A 19,826-nucleotide genomic window follows, 5' to 3' on the forward strand; every position below is an offset into this window, starting at 1 on the left:
TTGTATTAAAGTTAGTGATGTGAATATGAAATTTGGAATTGATGAGCTGTTTGGAAAATAGGCAATATTCGGGGTAGAGAAGATTGTTGACTGATAAGTATTTTGGTATGAAGTTTTTGGCGATTGTTTATGATGTAGAATATGTTTGTTTGAAAGATAATAAGATTAAATGTGAGTCTAATAAGAACCGTGTGAAGATTTTATGGTTTGTTTTCGGAATTGTTTTCTTTTAGGGGAAGAGATCCATTGTATCCATGCATTTTGATTTTCAACAACAATGTGAAACAATGTCCTTAAAGTCTAAACTCATATCATAAAAATAAATAGATAACTCAATCATACGATAATATTCAAAAGTGAATTATAATAAAGAAAAAAATCTCAAAATAACAATAAAGAAACATTTTTTGTTTCAATTACCGCCCAAACGGTCAAAAAAACGTCCAAAAGGCCTAATCAAGGAAAATCAAAATAGATTCTCTATTTCGAACGTTTGGGCAAAGCTTGAGCGGTCCAAACAACCCGTTTTCTTCAACGCTAGTGTTTAGTGTTTCATTTTTTTATATGAAACTGAAGAATATTTAATATCTGAATATGAGGAATAAAGATTGAAATAGGTGAAAGAGTTGCCAAATGATTTTTAGATTGTGATGACTTTTTTCTATTATTGGATCTAGCATCAGTGTTTTAAGTTATTTGAGTGAGAATATTGGTTATCTGTAATGAAATTTTTATGGTTCCATTGAGTACCCTGAGAATCTTTTAAGTGATAAAAGCCAAAATAATGTTGTAATGAAAATTGTGATTTACCCAATTTGCAAAAGTAAATAAGATTTGTGGTATTATTTAATTTACAAAATAAAAAATTTACAATATTACGTTCTGATTACAACCAATATCATTTATATATTTAAAAAAATTATTCTTACATATTGACAACACACGGTCCTTTCACCAAAACGCATCTCCCTAAATTGAAACAATAAATCATACAGTAGAAATTTTATGTTTTTTACTAATTTCACGAACTAAAATTGATATTGGAATTCATTTTACACAACTGCAGTTTAATTTTTAGATATTTGTTTTATCTGTAATTTAAAAAATAAAATAAATGTTGTTGATTGCATAAGAACATACAATACAATCTGAAATACCTTATTTTGTAAATTAAATCATATCGCAGACCTCTATTTACAAACTTTTAAACTACATATCTTTGTTTGCAAATAAGACAAATCACAAACATTATTATTTATTTTTTTTTGTACTTTGCGCTAAACTTTATGTTTTTGTCAACTATGAAATTTTCCAACATTGCTCCTAAGCTTGAATTCAACATGCAGAATTAACTCAAGAAATATCCCCAAAATCTTAAAAATTGATCCAGCACTAACAGATTCAGCTGCTAACCAATACATACATACATAAAAAATAAAATAAAAAAAAATAAAAAAAAAAAAAAATCAACTTTTACACATAAAACAGAAGTAGCCACGGAGCATTTGTATCTTATGAGTTTTGCAGGAGAGCCTCAAGTTCAGACTATCACAATTCAAATGTAGCGACCACAAAAAAAATCAAAAGTGTTTCCTCGTACAATATACATGTAGACTTCCAAAGCTTATAAATATATAAAAATACTGACATTTATAAACATGGGAGTATGGATATAAAATTCAAAACAAAGAAAATCAAGGCAAAAATGTAATCTCAGGACTAGTGTTCCAAGTTCCATCAGAAGTAGCAAATGCAATATGCATATCATGTCCTTCCAACAATGGAGCTTAGAACACCTTAATACCTTTTCACTGATTGATCTATACATAATCTTTCCTTAGATTCTGCATCAAACAATAGTAGAAATCACCCCTGCTCTTTCCATCGTATTCAAAATAACATCTGCGTACAAAAGTGTAATTGCTCCATTACTAAGGAAGCTCAAATATATCACCGTCATATCGAGGTCAATAACCAAATAATAGATTAAACAAAAAGATTGAAAATGATGCACTCACATTCTCATTGTGCATCTTTAGCTCTTCACGTATTGTCCAGCTTCAAGGTCACAGGGTTGGACTCCTTAAAGAGCAATCACATTCAAGCAACAGTTTTCATAGAATATAAAACAAATACCTAATAATCCTATTAGCCTGAATAGGTATGTCTGAAAATTTGCTAGGATTGCCTTTATTTTTTCTTATTCTTATAACCTTTTCTGCCAGATGAATGCGGTATCCACTAATCAAGGAAGGTATCATTTAAAATTAATTGCAGCAGCCATGTTTCTCAGTTTCTTTGAAATTTCTGTAAAAGATGGCCTCACTGCTGGATCGGACGCCCAACTACCTTCCATCAACGCCTTCCATTCAGGATCACACCATGTTGGGATGTCTGGGCGTAACGAGTCATTCACAATTCCCCCTGCAAATCAAAGAATCAATTTATAAAATACTACACCATAAAATAAACCATGACAACTAAATCAACAGAACCTGTAATATTCATAAGTGGATGCTCCAAGAAATTATCATATCTTATATGTACAAAGAACAACTTGCAAATTCTTCTAGAGGTTATACAAAAGCCTAAACAACTGTAACTTAACTATGAAACAGGAACGTTGGTAACTAATTCAAATTCGTATCAAATACATGTGCCTGCAACACAACACATTAACTTGGAAATCAAATATGATGTATACCATAAAATAATTCCTCAACGCAAGAGATGGAGGAATAAATACAAGAGACCAAAACTTTCTAAGATTGACAACCTATGAAGCACGGAAACTCTTCATGACATGCGTTTCCCCGTTTCGGCAGATGTGGGAAATGGAAACTCTCAGAAACTGATACGAAACGTTTCCGGGCACGTTTCCATAATTACCCAAAATATAAAACGCCTGGAAATTCAAACTTTCTATTTTGCAATTCCTATTCAATCTAAGATTAGGAAAATTGAAACTTCCTATTTGAGAGATAATTCATTCCTTGTATCCTTCAATTTAAAGAACTTACCCATATTTCTTTCTCCGATAATTTGTCTATTGAATCTCGATTGAGCTTGGACTTTCTTCCTCTTGTTCTTCAATCTTTTTTTTAAATGAATTATTATATTTTTAATATTTATAAATATGCCCCTATATTTTTAATATTTACACGTTTTCCCCACGTTTCCGTTTCCGTTTCCGTTTTTCAGAAATTACGTCTCCCAGTATCCGTTTCAGTTTCCGTATCCGTGCAACATAGTTGACAACAATTGAAGAAACGAGCACCTAATACCTCTTGATAAAACTAGCAATGTTTCTTGAACTGGATAACTTGTTATTCAAACTAATAGCAATACTGAATATCGAGTTTACCATAGCATATAAAATTCTGAGCTAGATACGGCATTTTCTTTGCAATGGCTAAGTTGTAGTTCTAGTAATCAAGAATATACTACACATTTAACCTGTTTTTAGGATCAATAATAGAACCACACAGATGCACCATGCCTCGTATAAGTTATAAGAGCCTAGAACCTAGGAACAATCCGCCAGTCCAATTAGCAAAAATTTGAGCAAGGAAACTACAATATTGGATCAACTGTCGACCCATGAAAACAAGTGCTTTCTTGGAACTACCAGTCTTCTATAGTTTAGCACTTTGCTATGCATTGCTAGTCTATAATATATTACATCATTGTTCTGCTTAGAAAATCTTCATTCTAGTAGGAATAGGGGTATATTTTCAGAATCATTATTTATCTAGGAAGTTTAGATACTAATTCTAATAGGATTTATATCCTAGTTAAAGATTTATATTTAAAAATAAATAAAAAGAGGCCGGGTCCTGTCTGACTAGCTCTAGAGATCCAGAGTTCTCGCTATCACTCTCCAATTTTCTGCGACAAACAACTTCTAAGCAAAGGTCAAAAAGAACAGAAACAAGATTTACTTCACGAATTCAAGGTCCAAGAAGATCACCTACCAATAAGGGTTAAATTTTGACGGAGTGGGGAATCGAACCTCAAACCTGTCAAGCAGAGGTTCAATGCCTTACCACTCGGACCAACCCTCATTGGCGTCACAATAATATGTTCTAAATCTAAAGAGTTAAGTTCAACTAAATATAAGTCAATTTAACTACTAATTTGATAAATAAATAAAAAAAAAAAAAATTATCAAGACTACTCCATAGTCCATATTCATCAATCATCAAAGTCATTACGACCACTATATCATCTCCAACGTCAAATTCATCTTCAAGGTTCTCAATCCCATCCGCTTCATCATCAAGGTACACAACTAGAAAGTCGTATTCTTCTTCCTCCTCATCTCCAAGGACATGCAGGAGTTCTTTCTGGAACACTAGAAGATGGTCTTTAGCCTTCTCCTTTGGCCTAGAACTAGCACTTAAAGTAGAAGTATTCATGATATTTTTTCCTACTCTAGTCTGATAAGCATTTTCTTCAATCTTAGATAATATAGATAGGGAAGGCTTGAGATTGAAACAACCACTTCTAACTTGAAACCCTAAATAAACTCTTTCGCACCTCCAGCAAGGCACTAGTCTCAGAAAAGCATGCATGACGGGATCCGCCTTTTGGCTTCTCAGACAAGATGCCTTCACAACATGACGTCGAAACTAGATTTCCCTACGTTTGATGGATCATACGATTAATTGAGTTCATCAATCAGTGTGAGCATTTTCTAAACATCAACTAACTGTCTAAAAAGAATGGTGGTGCTAGCTTTCTTTCGCTTGGAAGGAGATGCTCGATTATTGTTGATGGAGTTTGAGAAGGGTAAACTCCAGTTGGCATGGGAAGAGTTCAAATTTGCCTTAACTGAAGGTCAAAACCACGAATTCGAAGTAACACAATTGGATAATTGGTGAAACATAAACAGACAGGTACTGTCAAAGACGATTTGAATCACTCTCAGACAGAGTGAGCACTTTTGACTGCGGAACAGGAGGTGGGAGCATAGTTATTAGACTCGTAGGAGTCACGAGTCGACTCGTACGAGTCGATACGATCCAGGAGGATTTGGAGTCGACTCTATGGTCTGACTCGAAACCTTCCTGAATCGGCCATGACTCGGTGACTCGGCCTATTCAACCGAGTCGGTCGAGTCATGGCACTGCTTGAGAAAAAAAATTAACTTACAGTTTCATGCCGATCGAGATTGTGAGGAAAAGAAAAACAGAAATGGATTGAGATTCTGAGAGAACGTTTAGTTGATTTCAAAGGTCAGATACAACAACAACAAAGCCTTAGTCCCGAAATGATTCGGGGTCGGCTAACATGAACCATCATATGAAACCGTGCAATCAAGTCGTGTCGGCGACACAAATTCTCTCTCTCCACTCTGTCCTATCCACTACCATATTCTCCTCAATCCCTAATAAACTCATATCACTCTCGATCACCCAGCTCCAAGTTTGCTTAGGTCTACCCCTACCCCTCACCCCTACATCCCTTTGCCACCCTTCAGTCCTCCTAACCGGCGCTTCAAGCGCTCTTCGTCTTACATGGCCAAACCACCTTAGTTGGTTTTCCCTCATTTTGTTCTCAATAGATGTAACTCCTACTTTCGTCCTAATTATTTCATTACTCACCCTATCCTTTCTCGTATGACCACACATCCATCTCAACATACGCATCTCCGCCACCGACATCTTATGAATGTGACAGTGTTTCACTGCCCAACACTCCGTACCATATAACAATGCTGGTCTGATTGCCGTGCGGTAGAATTTTCCCTTCAATCTATTAGGCATGACGGGGTCACAAAGGAAACACGTAGCACTCTTCCACTTCGCCCAACCAGATTTAATCCTATGAGCAACATCTCCATCTACTTCTCCATCCGTTTGGATAATAGATCCTAAATACCGGAAGCACTCCGAGGCCTGAACAACTCTCCCATCTAGGGTGATTGTCCCTGCCTCCCTACTCCTATCATCGCTAAACTTACACTCCAAATATTCTGTCTTACTTCGACTCAACTTAAAGCCTCTAGATTCTAAAGTTTGTCTCCATAGTTCCAACTTCCTCTCCACACCTTCTTTCATCTCATCAACCAACACAATATCATCCGAAACAACATGCACCATGGTATACCATCTTGAAGTGAACTCGTTAGTTCATCCATAATGATGGCAAAAAGAAATAGGTTTAGTGCGGAACCTTGATGCACTCCAATCGTAATAAGGAACTCTTCAGTCTTCCCAACACTGGTACGTACACTCGTGCATGCTCTTCATACATGTCCTTTATGATGTCAATATATTTCCGCGAAATGTCTTTCCTTATTAAAGCCCACCAAAGTACTTCCCTTGTTACCTTATCAATGCCTTCTCCAAGTCAATGAAAACCATATGCAAATCTTTCTTCTTATTTCGATAGTGCTCCATTAATTGTCTCATTAGATGGATGGCTTCCATAGTTGATCTTCCCGGCATAAAGCCAAATTAGTTTTCCGAGATCTTCACTGTCCTCCTTAGCCTTTGTTCGATCACTCGCTCCCAAAGCTTCATAGTGTGACTCATTAATTTGATTCCTCGATAGTTGGCACAACCTTGGACATCGCCTTTGTTCTTATGACATGAACCAAAAATAAAGGTCAAATATCTAAGTGATTTGCTTTCTTCTTCTTCTCGATTTCTCTGTTTTTCCTTTTGTGTATCCAATGTTAGTTGAGGGAGGAGGCTTCTAGAAGTTTTTTTAATTGATATAAAATTAATTTATTCTAGAACGTTGTAATGGTAATTAATATAAAAAATTCTTTATTCTTTTTTATTTTTATGTTTTATCAATATTTATGTATTTATAATTTATTATTACTTTTTAAGCTTATAATTTATTATTGTTATTGGGTTTATTATATTTTTAATATTTATAAATATGATCCTATATTTTTAATATTTACATGTTTCCCCCACGTTTTCGTTTCCTATGTTTTTTAGAATTTGCGTTTCCCCGTTTCCGTTTCCATTTCCGTGCATCATATTGAATTTGAATTTTATTAGGATTGAATTAAATTTTTAATTTTAATTTAAGTATTTAGATGATAACTTGATATAATTTCTATTTGGATATTAAAATTTCATTTTTGAACTCATATTTAAAGTTAAATATGGTTAATATTTTTTTTTTATAATATTTTAAAATTGATCCGTATCTTACGATTCGATTCACGAGTCTCGATTCACAAAATGAGATTTCGAGTCATGAGTCGTATCTCGATTTAACAACTATAGGTGGGAGCATTTTTTAGTGAGTTGAAAGACACAAGTCGAAGTAGAGTTCCGGAAATCTTCGTTTATCCATCGGGCAAAGTTGTATGAGAAAAAGGAGTAACTTTCCAAGATGGGACAATCAATCAACAGTTCAGCAGCAATTCTGGAATAAAAAAACATAGCCGGAGTAGAACATCTTTTAAGAGATTAAATTGGGCAAGGATGGAGGAAAGAAGGGTTACACAGCGACCCTCTGACTGTGAGTCAGACATCATTCCAAAAGATTGTTTTGGCTGGAAGGACTACAGATCCAGATGATGCAGATCACTAAAGCTCCGTGGTAACCAGCTCCAACTGCCAGTCTACTTTTTTTTTTTTTTTTTTTTTGATAAATTATCAAATTACTCGGTTCGAGGCTCGTCAGGCACCCTTTAGGTAGATCCTCTCCCAATTAAAGTTTTCTGCATACACTACACTCGAACTCAGAGATCTCTAGCTTAAGCAACTTGAGCCCCTTAACCACTCAAGCCAACCTTAATCGGTAATTCTTCTTTCCCTTTTTTTTTTGTTACTAATATCAATTCAAAATAGGAAGGGTTTTTTTATCTAGAAAGTTCTAATTCTAATAGGAGTCCTAGTTCAAATCTTCCTTTTGGTACTCTTATAAAAGAGAGCCCTTCATCATTAATAAAGTAAGCATTATTTAGAATAAAATAAAATTAAATTCACAGGTCAAGAGTTCCCCAACGAGCTCTAGAGATCCCATCATTAATAAAGTAAGCATTATTTGGAATAAAATAAAATCAAATTCACAGGTCAAGAGTTCCCCAACGAGCTCTAGAGATCCCAGAGCTCTCTTAACAAGCTCCAAGCCTCCAGCACTTGTTGCGTCGATTAATTCTCATCAGAGGTAAGCCAGGTTGAAAATAAAGGAAAGGACTATTTACTTCCTGATCTCAAGGTTCAAGGACTGCTAACTCGACCCAAAGCTCAAGACTTCAACAGATTGTATGTTTCAATTTCATGACTTGAAAAAAATAAAATTCAGATTTGAGTAAAATTGCATAGTCTAGCAGAAAGCTAGACTTGTGCAAAAATTATACTTTGATTCTTTATAAGGAAATTATTGACCAAACATATTATGTATTTAGACTCACAACACTCAGCCATATATATCAGGTTTTGGCTCTAAATTAAGCTAAATCTTGTAATGAGGAACTCCGACTATCCTCAAATGAGATATTACAAGCCTAAATAGAAGTGCAAAGTCATCAACATACACAAATACTTCTCGATACTCTCCTCCTAGTACACATCATTATCTTGTATAGAGAGAGAGAGAGGGAGGGAGGGAGGGGGGGGCTAACATCCATTTCTGGAAGTATGCATAACTGTTTCTTTCCTCTGTGGTCAAATGACAACAGTGCATTATGATATTTTCCGTCTCAGATTGAGTATCATTTTTATATGGAATCACAAATGAATTGAGCCTAATTTAAGAACAGACCAATTGAAATAACTTTCTTACCCTCATGCATCACCTTTTATTTCACAAGCAATTATTTGCATCAATTAATCAATTCTCTTGACTGCTCAAAAACTAATAGCCTTACTAGGTTTGTTTCAAATTTCTTATTTCTAAAAGCCGCCTATTCAGTTAAAAAAGAAATCCCTTAAAAATCTCTTAATCCTCTACCAAATAGGTTAACCGCTAATAGTAGTTTACCCTGTGTCTATAAGGGGAATTTCACAATAAAAAGGGGAGTAACATTGTATCTTTAAAGATGCATTTATGCAGTCTGCTAGTATAATGATGCTTACCGATTATGGAGGCACAATGCAAACCCGCATAAGGTTCTTCCCCCGTGAGTAATTCCCACATAACAATGCCAAACGAGTACACATCAATCTACAACATAGAAAATATCATGGTAAAATATATGTATAACATGTTAATTATGCCATAGCAAATTTAATATTTTCTGCTGAGAAATTTTACCTTCTCTGTTACCATGTGACTTTTTCCACTCAAAAGCTCAGGTGCCATCCAGGGCAAAGTTCCGCGAACCCCACCTGACACCAAGGTCTGTTGTTTCACCTTTGATAAGCCCAAATCGCCAATCTGTTTGATAATGTAGACAGGGTTAGTCTCCAAAAGCCCTTGAACTTAGCATCATTATCGCTTTACAGTTTACAGAAAAATGTAAAACAGATATATAGTAATTAAATTGAGCCAACCTTGCAAATGCTGAAAGCAGAAACTTTTTATTGTACTTGATTAACAGTTGCGGTAGAATTAAATAAATATTTCAAAAAAAATGCAGCAAAATAATAATGACCAACAAGAAAAGCCAAGCCAAGTTTGGGTGGGATACCAACAGCTGTCACACAGCTTCGTACCTTGCAAACAGGCCGTTGTGGATCTCTCATGTTCACTAACAGGTTTTCACACTTCAAATCAAAGTGAACAATGTTCTTCCCATGCAAATACTCCATACCGAACGCAGCATCCATAGCTATTATAAGTCTCTTACGACGATCAATGGTTCTGCAATGACATGGAAGTGTCAGAGCTTCTTTCATTCCAAGGCATTTTTTTTGTTATACCTTTTTCTCTTTCTTATAAGCTCTGCCTTTAATAATGATTCACTTCTACTTCATAAACAATGAGAATAAGCAACAAATCACAGCCAAAGTAGAATGAGAACTCAAAAAATCATCATATGCTAAGTTACCTGTCTTTCTTCTGCAAAAATTGTTTCAACGACCCATTAACCATGAACTCTGTCACAGTCGCTAAAGATCCATCAGGTCCATCACGAACTATGCCATAGAAAGAAACAACATTTGGATGGTGCAATGAACTTAATATCAAAGCCTCCTTCCAGAAATCAGCAATCTATAGCAACAAATAAATCGAACAATTATTGCGCCGGTCAACCCATTAACATCAGATGGTTCATAATAGTAGCAAAAACAATACAGTATCCAATAACAAATTATTCTACCAGTGGTGTGCAACTATTAATTTCTAACAGCAGAGACAGGATGAAGTACAGTGAGATATTATTAACTGTCTAAAAAACAAAATCCTCATACAATTACCAATAAGCAGCATCTGGTCAAGTCAGATACACATATAAGTTACATTCAACGGTAAACAGGAAAGATACAAAAAGGAAAGATGAAACAAAAGAGGCATTCAAGAATTAGGTGGTAATCAAAGAAAAACTCAAGGAGAAGCTACAAGCTAGTACCATACACTAAATTTATATTTTTCTACTCTCTGTATATGAAAACTAAAAACACCACAAGAACTAAAAACACCACAAGCTTCGTATAATCATAATCAGCAGTCTACATCAAGAATCTTTCACCCCAAAAACAACATTTGAGCCTCTATTCATATTGTTGTTTAGTTACAGTAAACTAGCATCTCAAATGCTGGCATAAGCAATTATATTGCCTGCATGGAAGAAAGTAAGCTCAAATTTTATCCAGCCAGGGTTGTATTTCAGATTTATCCTTTCTTTCCTATTATACAAATAAAGTTAACTAGCAAATTAGATTTCCAGTTTAAGCATCTTCGAGGCTGCAACAGTTAGTTGAGGGTACCCGAAACCATTAGAAGCATCTCTTAATGCTGCTTATGGAACACCATTAAGATGACACATCAACATTGGCATTCTTTATTGACAAGTTTAGGCTAATGAATCTGATGAAATAAAAAAACTACAAAAAGGCTATTGAAGTTACCAAACGCTCTCTTTCAGAAGGCCTCCCAGCAAAGCAGCTTGCTTTGATTCTCTTTATAGCTACATCAGAACCCTTCCATTTCCCATGATAAACAGCTCCATATGTTCCAGAACCTAACTCCCGTATCTCCTCAAGATCGTCATTTTTTATTGTCTGAATACAAAAGCATTCTGTTAAGATTGAAGAACAGATGAAGAGATATATAATTTAATAGAAACGAAGAATGGATAAAAGTGTCCATCAAGATTAAAAATAAGATCACTATCATGCAAATGCCTGAGATAACAAGGACCTGCAATCCTCTTTCAAAGGCTTCGGCCTCAGCTTTCGTTGGCTCAATTTTGTTAGTGTTTATATTTTCACTATCAGAACCCAAATCTGGTTCTTCATGAGCATTCTGCAAGAAAAGCAGAACATTATGAGAAGGTGAAATCTAGTAATACATAATGATACTTTAGCAATCCAGTTCATTCTCACCACTGCCTCAGATTCATTTATAGCAGCTTCTTTTGCTAATGAACCACAGTTTCCAGTATCAGTTGTTTCTTCGACTCTAGCTTTCACTTCCTCAGCCTCTTCCAGTGCTGCCTTCTTCACAGAAGCCATAAGCTCCGGTAAGAAACTCAACCGGTCAAGTGATAGCTTTGAATCTCCTACAACGTCATTTTGACCCACTTTGACAACATCGCCACCTTTCTCAGTTGGGACAGGCCCCAAAATTGGAACCTCATTTTCTGTACAAGCAAACATGTTTTGCTCCAGATGAGGAGTATTTGGCACAACCAAGTTTTCAAACTTTTCTAAACCATTTGCTTCTTCCATGCCAAGTACAGTTCTCTCCCCGACTGTAGCCACTTCATTAGTATTACTAATTAACTCTGGATTGTAACCAGAAGTACCTAAACTTGCAGATGAGTTCTGCACATCAAATGGGAGTGGAGGTCGGCTGGTTTCTGAAGTAAGTAAGGTCTTATTCATTGGAACATGATGATTTGAATTCAATTTCATAGGATGGCCATATGCATATTCTGGAGCAGTTGTTCCATCAAAACCCAAAATTTTCTGAGGCGAATCTCCCCTAGAGTGTGGACTATCCATGCCAACACCAATCCTTTGACCGCCCTCTGATGTGCCCCTGAGAAGTGCTGGATTAACTGTACCATTCACCTGTAAGGTTGTACCAGATGTTTCATAAGGAGAAGCACCATGCATGGGGGTAACATTTCTCCATAAATTCTGAGGATGTAAGTGGCCGTGTGACATTGGGTAAGGATTATCTATTCCGTAGGCATAATGAATATTCCCATACCGAACTGCACGTTCTTCTGGACTAGGAACATGCAGGAGGTGAGAAGCAGCCATTGGTTGATCATGGAACACTTCATTACCCAATTCATGTCCAGCTCGATGGTGAATATAATTTGGAGAAGTGTGATGGGCATCCACCAAATTAACATGCCCTAAAGGATAATTAATGCCCGGACCATCTACCATGTAGTGTTGTGTTCTCACTTCATCAGCATGAGCATGAGAGCTCAATTGATGCGGCATATTCCATCCTCTTTCATGGCTGTGAGCTTCACTGTAGATGGAACGAGGATCATTTTGACCTTTCGGATATACTGCATTGTGAACCTTCGTTTCTGCATTTAACATAAAATGCTCCCGATTGGTGTGGCACTCGGCACATTGACTAGGACTCTGGTGAACTACATTTCCTATGTTGGGTTGCTCTAGATGCAGTTGATTCCTTTGGAGAGCAGCTCGGCAGTGCTCACAACCACTGTTACCTTCAGCAACATTGGAACCATGAAGTAAGTTACCAGGAAAACCAGCCTTATCAGCAGATATAGCTCCAGGGGGTATCCATACTACATTCTCTGCAAATTGTGACGGGTGTTCAAAAGCAGGAGGATGGTTTAGCTGTGACCTAGCATATTCTTCAGATACTCTATCCATGCCTCTGTCAGGCAACTCCCCAAACTGCATACGGTATCGGGAAGGGGGAGAACTTGGAAACTCTGGAAATGACCTTGGATCATGGTGCCCATGATGCCTAGGTGAATAATATGCTGGACTCCATGAACCATCCATTTCACTGTGCCTCTGGGGAACAGTAATTTGATGCAAGTTGAACTGTGGAACTGACATATCCATACTTCTTTGACCATGAAGACCACTGTCAATTGGATTAAAAAACTGTTCCTGAACATGGATGTCGTCAAATGCTCCAACCAAAGGAGAGTCAGCTTGCTGCCTTCTGAAATCGGCTCCGTCATTCAAATTATTCAGTGCATCCACATACCTCCTCTCGGACTCCTTCTCATCCCCATCAACATAATGAGACGAACCATCTTGGTCTGGATGTGAAGATAGAAAAATCCTAAGCCTAGTGAACCCATCCCCAGAATCCAACTTATCGTACTCTTCCATCATATTAGTTACATCGTCATCATTCACAACTGAAACCAAGGCATCAAGATCTTCATCAGGCTGTTGGTACTTCAAAACTGCTGCCCCTTCATATAGCTCCTTCATTTTACTCATCAGCTCCTCAAAACTAATATCCCTTGGCAAACTCACAATTCGAGTCTCTCCACCCACATAACGCAATTTTCCATCCTGAGGTCGAGGCATAATGCTGCCCAAGAAGCTACACAATAATTTAACCCGCGGAGTTTCATCATGCGAGCCAACAGTAGAATAAGTGACCGATGGAGGGGTATCCATCAAGTGAATATCTTGATGATGATTTTGCTGACTATCAACAGAGTTATGAGTCTCGTTCAAGTAGTCAATGCCCTTCTTACACATGGAGTATCACTAAAATAATTTACAACAAATGAATTTCGCAAACTAAAGCCTAAACCTAAATGCATAACTAGGTAGTTCACTTATTCCTACAAAGCAAAATTAATTTACTTTTCAATCCCGTAGCTCTTCAGAAGATTCTGAAATCATCAAATCTTCGAAAAGTATCACCAAAAAAAGAAAAGAAAAGAAAAACCTAAATTTAACGCAAAAAAAAAAAAAAAAAAAATTGGGAAAATTGCAATTACAGAACGGCTGAAAACCACCTCCCTAGAATTGCAGAATCGAAGTTGGATACTGAAATTCCCGAAACAAATCAAATGCAATTCCTCGTATTTTAATAAGAATAATCATAAGTGAACGAGAAAAATACCTGATTATAATATTAATTGGAAATTAAAAAGAATTTAGAAGTATCTCCTGTGATTTCTCTCTTTGTCTGGGGAAATGGAAAGGAGAAAAGGGAAAGAAAATGACTGTAAGCGAAGAGAGATTAGAAGCAGTGTAAATATGGAGATAGGAGGAAAACGAAGAGAAAGGACGACCGCCATAGACAAAGGAGAAAACTCTCGAGAAAGAGGAGAAGAAAGAGGAGGAAGAAGATGATGGAGATGGTGGCGAAGATGCGATGGGAGTTCGCCAGGTAGTGTCACACGTGGCACTACCTGCTTTCTTCATTTCTCCACTCTCTCGGCATCTTCTATTTATTACCCTCTCTCTACCAAGTATATGCCTCCGGTTTCTATTCTCTTCTCTCCACGCTCCCCACACCCCCCTCCTCAGCGCGTAAGTTTCACTTTTTTATTATTTTTATATCTTTCTAAATATCTATTTAATTTTAGTAAAAAGTTCAACAAAATAATATGTTTTAAAAAAAATGATATCAATCAAAAAAAATATAAACGCGTTCACGTGACACTTATAAAAGTCAAACCATCACCCACGGAAAAAATAATATAGTCACCATAATAAAGTTGTTCAATATGCTCTCGTCTTGTGATATTGGCTCAAGAAGTCTCTAAAGACCTCGTCAATGATCCATCTGTTACAGCAATCATGTACCTAGTGGGCTCGAGGGATATTGAGCTCCGATATACGGACATACATTCACATATCGATAGGTTACACGTAGTACGTCTCGCTCCTAATTTTATAATCGTCTTCTACGAGTCGGTAACATTATAAGGCATTGCTCAATGTACATACTTCATTTATTTATAAGCTTGCATTACAACTTTGATTTACTGCTATGTTTATTTCCAAGTCTTCTATGACTTAGGCATCAGAGAGGGTTAGCCGGGACTCTCTCCCTCCCCTTTGACCTTGCCTCTGTCCAATTGTAGGTTTACAAATGGACTTACAAGATTTAGCCACATCAAATTGGTGTAGTGAGCATGGAACAAACATAGCAATGACCCACTTAAACAGTTCCAAACTTCCCTCCTCTAGTATACTCCTTACGTTTGGAGTCCAAAGAAAGGCGAAAGAAGGAGTGCATCGACGGCTTCAGGTCGATCACGGCCTAGCTCTTGAAATAGCGAAGGATGTTGAAGCCTTAGAGCCACAACAACAAAAACTCTTTAGACGAATGGCAGAAAACCTTGGATTTGTTCATAACATTGTCAGTGTAATACCAAGAACATATTGTTTCAATTCGTTCGTCCTATTTCTTAGTTTTCTAGTAATAATTTGACACACACGGTTAGAGTTCGACTCACACTTTTATTGTATCTTGGGAGACGATTATGATTGTGACAAAATTTATGTTCGTCTTTTTCCTTTCATCCAGTTCATCAAAAGGTTTATTATATCCATTTTGTTGTAATATTATCATTTATGTTCTTCAATTTAATGAAATGATTCTTCAATTAATGGTGAATTTAAAGTTAATTTTTCTTGTTATATATATATATATATATAAGGGATCAAGTGAGAACCCTCTCTTAGGTGAGGACACTTTGTTAGGTGAGAACCCCCTAAAACTACGCCGTTTTATTCATTCTCAACCCACCTGCTACTCTGATGAAAAAATCGCGCAAATCTCTCACATCTTCTTCATCATCGTTTCCATTAATTAGATCAACCTCCTTCCTCATCGTTCCGTCATTCAACATTCCAAATATAATCTGAAATCGCAAATCAGATTAAGAAAAACGAGCAATAAGAAAAAACGATCTACAGTCAAACAAAAAGTTTCAAAATAAACTGATTTCAATAGCATCAATCGGGTAATGTTATCTCCAACAACTATAAATGAATATTAATTTTTGTTCTGTTTTTTATGTTTATAATTATTCAGAAATTGCTTAAATCTCAAATAGATTAGAAATCATTCAGATTCTATTCCGAAATAATGGAATTGCATGAAATAATAGACAATGATCTACAGGAGAATGATGATCACCAGGAAATTTCTCTGTCTTCAACTATTGAAAGAGGTACAATCGCAATTAAGGTTCTTCATAATCTAAAAAGGCTTGTTCTAAATAATTGTTCATGTGTTCTATAGATAATAGTACATATTATTCGTTTTTTATTTATAATTAGTTGTAAAAATTGTTGAAAAAATAAAATTAAGTATATTGAAATTTAGAGTTGACAACGTTCTTCAAACTGTACCTCATGTTTTAAACAATTGTTCATATGTGCTATATATTATCACATATGTTCAAAAATTGCACTTAAACTTTGAACTAAATGCAATGTCAAATGAAGAGCAGCATAATGATTCTTCTAGTGCAATGTCAAATGAATAGCAGCCTAATGATTCTTCTAGTGCAATTATATCCTACACTCCACAAGTAGAAATTGTGCTGACTCCTGAAGGAACAAAAGAATGGAATCCATGTTGCTCATAAATTGTAGGTAAACTAGTGGGAGCTCATATGAACTAGTGGGAGCTCATGTGAGCCTTACTTCAAAGCTATGAGTATTTCCCTTTGTGGTTTAGTTAACCGTGAAGCAATGAGTGAACCGCGAATTTGCAGTTAAGTTGACTCATAGCTTCACGGTTTTGATCAACCGCGAAGGAAAATACTCATAGCTTATGAGGAGGCTCACAGTTCTGAACTAGTGTAAGTTGACTCATAGCTTCACGATTTTGATCAGCCATGAAGGAAAATACTCATGATTTACTTCGCAGTTTTAATCAACCGTGAAATAACCAAGTAATATGTGAAGTGGTTTTATTTCATTATTTGCCTAAAATGAGCTACATTTTTTTGAAGGTTGATTCATCTAAGAAGGATTCAAAGAAGATGAAGGGGGAATCAGTTGATGATAGTGTGAAAGGAATCAATTTCAAGTATCCTTATAGCTTGAATACAAAGGCATCAATCATAGTGAGGGGTGATTAGGATGTGATGAAGAAAGTGAAGACTAAATTAACTAAAGAGCAAAATGAAGATGTTTAGGAAATCTTATTTTGGGCATTTGGCGGATATAGAGGTGTGTACGTTATCAACTCTTCTATGCCATAGGGTCATTACTAGAGAGATTGCTACACCAAATCCAAAACATAGATAGATGTGTTTCAACGTAAAATGATTGAACTGAAATTCCGCAATTTTGAATTAAGACTCATCACCAGGTTGAGATTTGGTGATCTGGCACCAATTGTGAAGCGATTGAGTAAATTAAAGAAGGAAAACAGATAAGAAATATGTGATTCGAAGGTAGTCGTATCTTAACACACAAACAAATATACGATACCTTCAAAAGCACAAATTGGAGCCTTGAATAAAATGGTGATGTGGTCTTCATGGCTATGTTGTATGTTATACACAAGCTCCTATTCACCATCGATCCTCATCATTCGGTTGATCCTAATATCATTGACCATACTGATTTTCCCAAGTTGTTTGATGAGTTTCCATATGATGTGTTTGCTTGGGAGGAGACGTATAAGACGATGCAATGGGTCGTATCTGCTTCAAGCAGAAATGAGAAAGTTGAGGTGTTGAACAACGGAGGGAAGATAATGTAAAAGTGGACCGAAGGGAAGATAAGATTGAAGAAAATATAGAAGAGAAGATTGAAACAGACCATATGGAAGAGAAAATTGAAGAAAATCCTCAACACGAGGTGTTTTAACTCGACTATGATACCGAAACACAACAAATGACTCCCATTATGGTATATGACTTAAAATGTTTACTAATATTTACTTGAAACATATATGACTTAAACTATTTTTGTTTATTATGTTTTGACAGGATGATGAAGTTATGAATCTGAGTGATGATACAAAAGCCAACATGGTTGTGCTTTCTGGTATTGCGGTTGTTAGCGAACCCATAGTTGAGAAGTTAGCAAGCTATAGTTGTGATTTTATGTATTTTGTGTTTTGTTCATTGCTTAAAATGTTGTTTTTGTATTGTCTATCAGCATTTAGGATGAGCTTAAATAGTACGAAGTAAGGGGATGAGGTAGAAACCCGCTTAAAGAGTTGTGAGCAAAGAGACCTTCACGGTTCGTGAAATCACCTTTCACAGTTCATGGTAAGAAAAGGAAGGGTGTGTAGGAGGTCCCTCAGGGTGCGATAATGTTCTAAAAATGAAACCCAAAGCATGGATGGATCGGCTTGTTTATGATGATTTGCTGCTATATGAGACTTGGAAAAGTGTAGCCGATCCAAAATCGACCAAATTGTTAGGAGGGACATAATTTTTATAACCAGACATGTTATGGTGTGTACAACTTGAGACGTATGGTGCCTATTGGGACGGGGAGGTAAGATTGATTTCAAATTACATGTCTTATTTTTTTTGTGAAGAGTATGTATATTTTATTGTTTTTTCTCTTGAATTAGCACATCGATGCATTCATTTGGACTACATACGATAGCGAATTCACCGGATGGCTGCAGTGTAACATCCCCAAAACCCTAACATATGAGTCTTCCCACATTCATATATGTTTTCATGATTGAATACATACATTTTAGATTCATCTCATTGTCATTAGAAGTTTCGTATTTATAATGCGATTACCGTGCGATTAGGAGGTGATTAGTGTGTCGTTAAGATGTAACGATTGGTTAATATTCATAATGCGATTACCGTGCGATTAGGAGTCGATTAGTGTGTCGTTAAGATGTAACGATTGGTTAATTGAGTTTGGACTTAAATGAATGAATGCACATGTCCTTAATTGATTAAATTAGACTTATGGAGGGCTGGAAATGAAGTTTAGTAAGTAAGCACCTCACAAAGCATGATGTCACCCAATAGTAAGACAAAGTATGCCTCTTCACTTGTAAAAAGATGTACACAACTCATTCTTTATCTATTCCAGCCACAATTTCGACCAAAGCTTCAGCAAAACCTTCCTTGTTCATACCCTAAACCTCTCCAAAGAAAAATCTTCCAATTTCTTCCATTTTCAAGCCAAACAAGTTAAGTTAGGAAGCATACTAGGTGATAGACACAACTTGAAGGAGGTCAAGGTGCAATTGACCGCACACCCGATCGTGTTGAATAGATCGAACCAAGTGCGACGGTAAGCATATTGCTTATATATGTGTATGAATGTATTGTGTCTTGTGACTTGTTGATGTGAGATGTGGTTGAATCTAATGTGAATGATGTGAATAATGTTTGAGTGTTTGTGATACGTTATGATTGATATGAAAGTGGTATGATTGAGTATGTTGCAGTGTTATGAGTAAATGTGGCATGTTGAGCCTTGTGCACATACTGGAACTGAATAATGGTTGGATTATAAATGAATATGAGCTTGCTTAGATGGATATGTGAAATGGTCCAAGTTGAGAGTGATATCGGAATATTGTGAGCCGGAAGCACATGTGTTGAGATATATGAGTACGTGAGTTGAGTTTAACTCCTTCGTAGCATAGATGATTGTATTCCGAATTTAGTGAGCCGGAATACAGATTGGGCCCAAGGACCATTTTATATATATTGTCTAAGTATAGCAAGGCCTTTCTAAAATAAATATTACTATACTAAGTGAAACAAGTGAATATCTTTCTATTGAAAATTCTAACTTGGTACTGATGATATATTTTGA

At 36.2% G+C, this 19,826-nt stretch overlaps 1 protein-coding gene across 1 annotated transcript; it reads right to left on the reverse strand.

Annotated features, from left to right (window-relative positions):
- Positions 1-1,486: 1,486 nt before the first annotated feature.
- Positions 1,487-14,486, reverse strand: LOC136202771 (uncharacterized). The gene is made up of 9 exons (XM_065993635.1): positions 11,463-14,486; positions 11,278-11,382; positions 10,986-11,138; positions 9,965-10,128; positions 9,630-9,777; positions 9,229-9,351; positions 9,051-9,138; positions 2,019-2,424; positions 1,487-1,902 (listed from the first exon to the last, which is right to left on the reverse strand). The coding sequence occupies exons 1-8, from the start codon at positions 13,797-13,799 to the stop codon at positions 2,258-2,260; spliced, it is 3,285 nt and encodes a 1,094-aa protein (XP_065849707.1). The 5' UTR covers positions 13,800-14,486; the 3' UTR covers positions 1,487-1,902; positions 2,019-2,257.
- Between the last annotated feature and the right edge of the window lie 5,340 nt (positions 14,487-19,826).

The sequence above is a fragment of the Euphorbia lathyris genome, chromosome 8, assembly GCF_963576675.1.
Source record: "Euphorbia lathyris chromosome 8, ddEupLath1.1, whole genome shotgun sequence".
NCBI lineage: Eukaryota > Viridiplantae > Streptophyta > Magnoliopsida > Malpighiales > Euphorbiaceae > Euphorbia > Euphorbia lathyris.

Coding starts and splice junctions, on each gene's coding strand:
- LOC136202771 (XM_065993635.1), bottom strand. CDS start 13,799: ATGTGTAAGAAGGGCATTGACTACTTGAACGAGACTCATAACTCTGTT. Junction 10,129..10,985: donor CTTCTGAAAGAGAGCGTTTG/GTAACTTCAATA, acceptor TTGTTGCTATAG/ATTGCTGATTTCTGGAAGGA. Junction 9,778..9,964: donor TTTTTGCAGAAGAAAGACAG/GTAACTTAGCAT, acceptor ATGTCATTGCAG/AACCATTGATCGTCGTAAGA.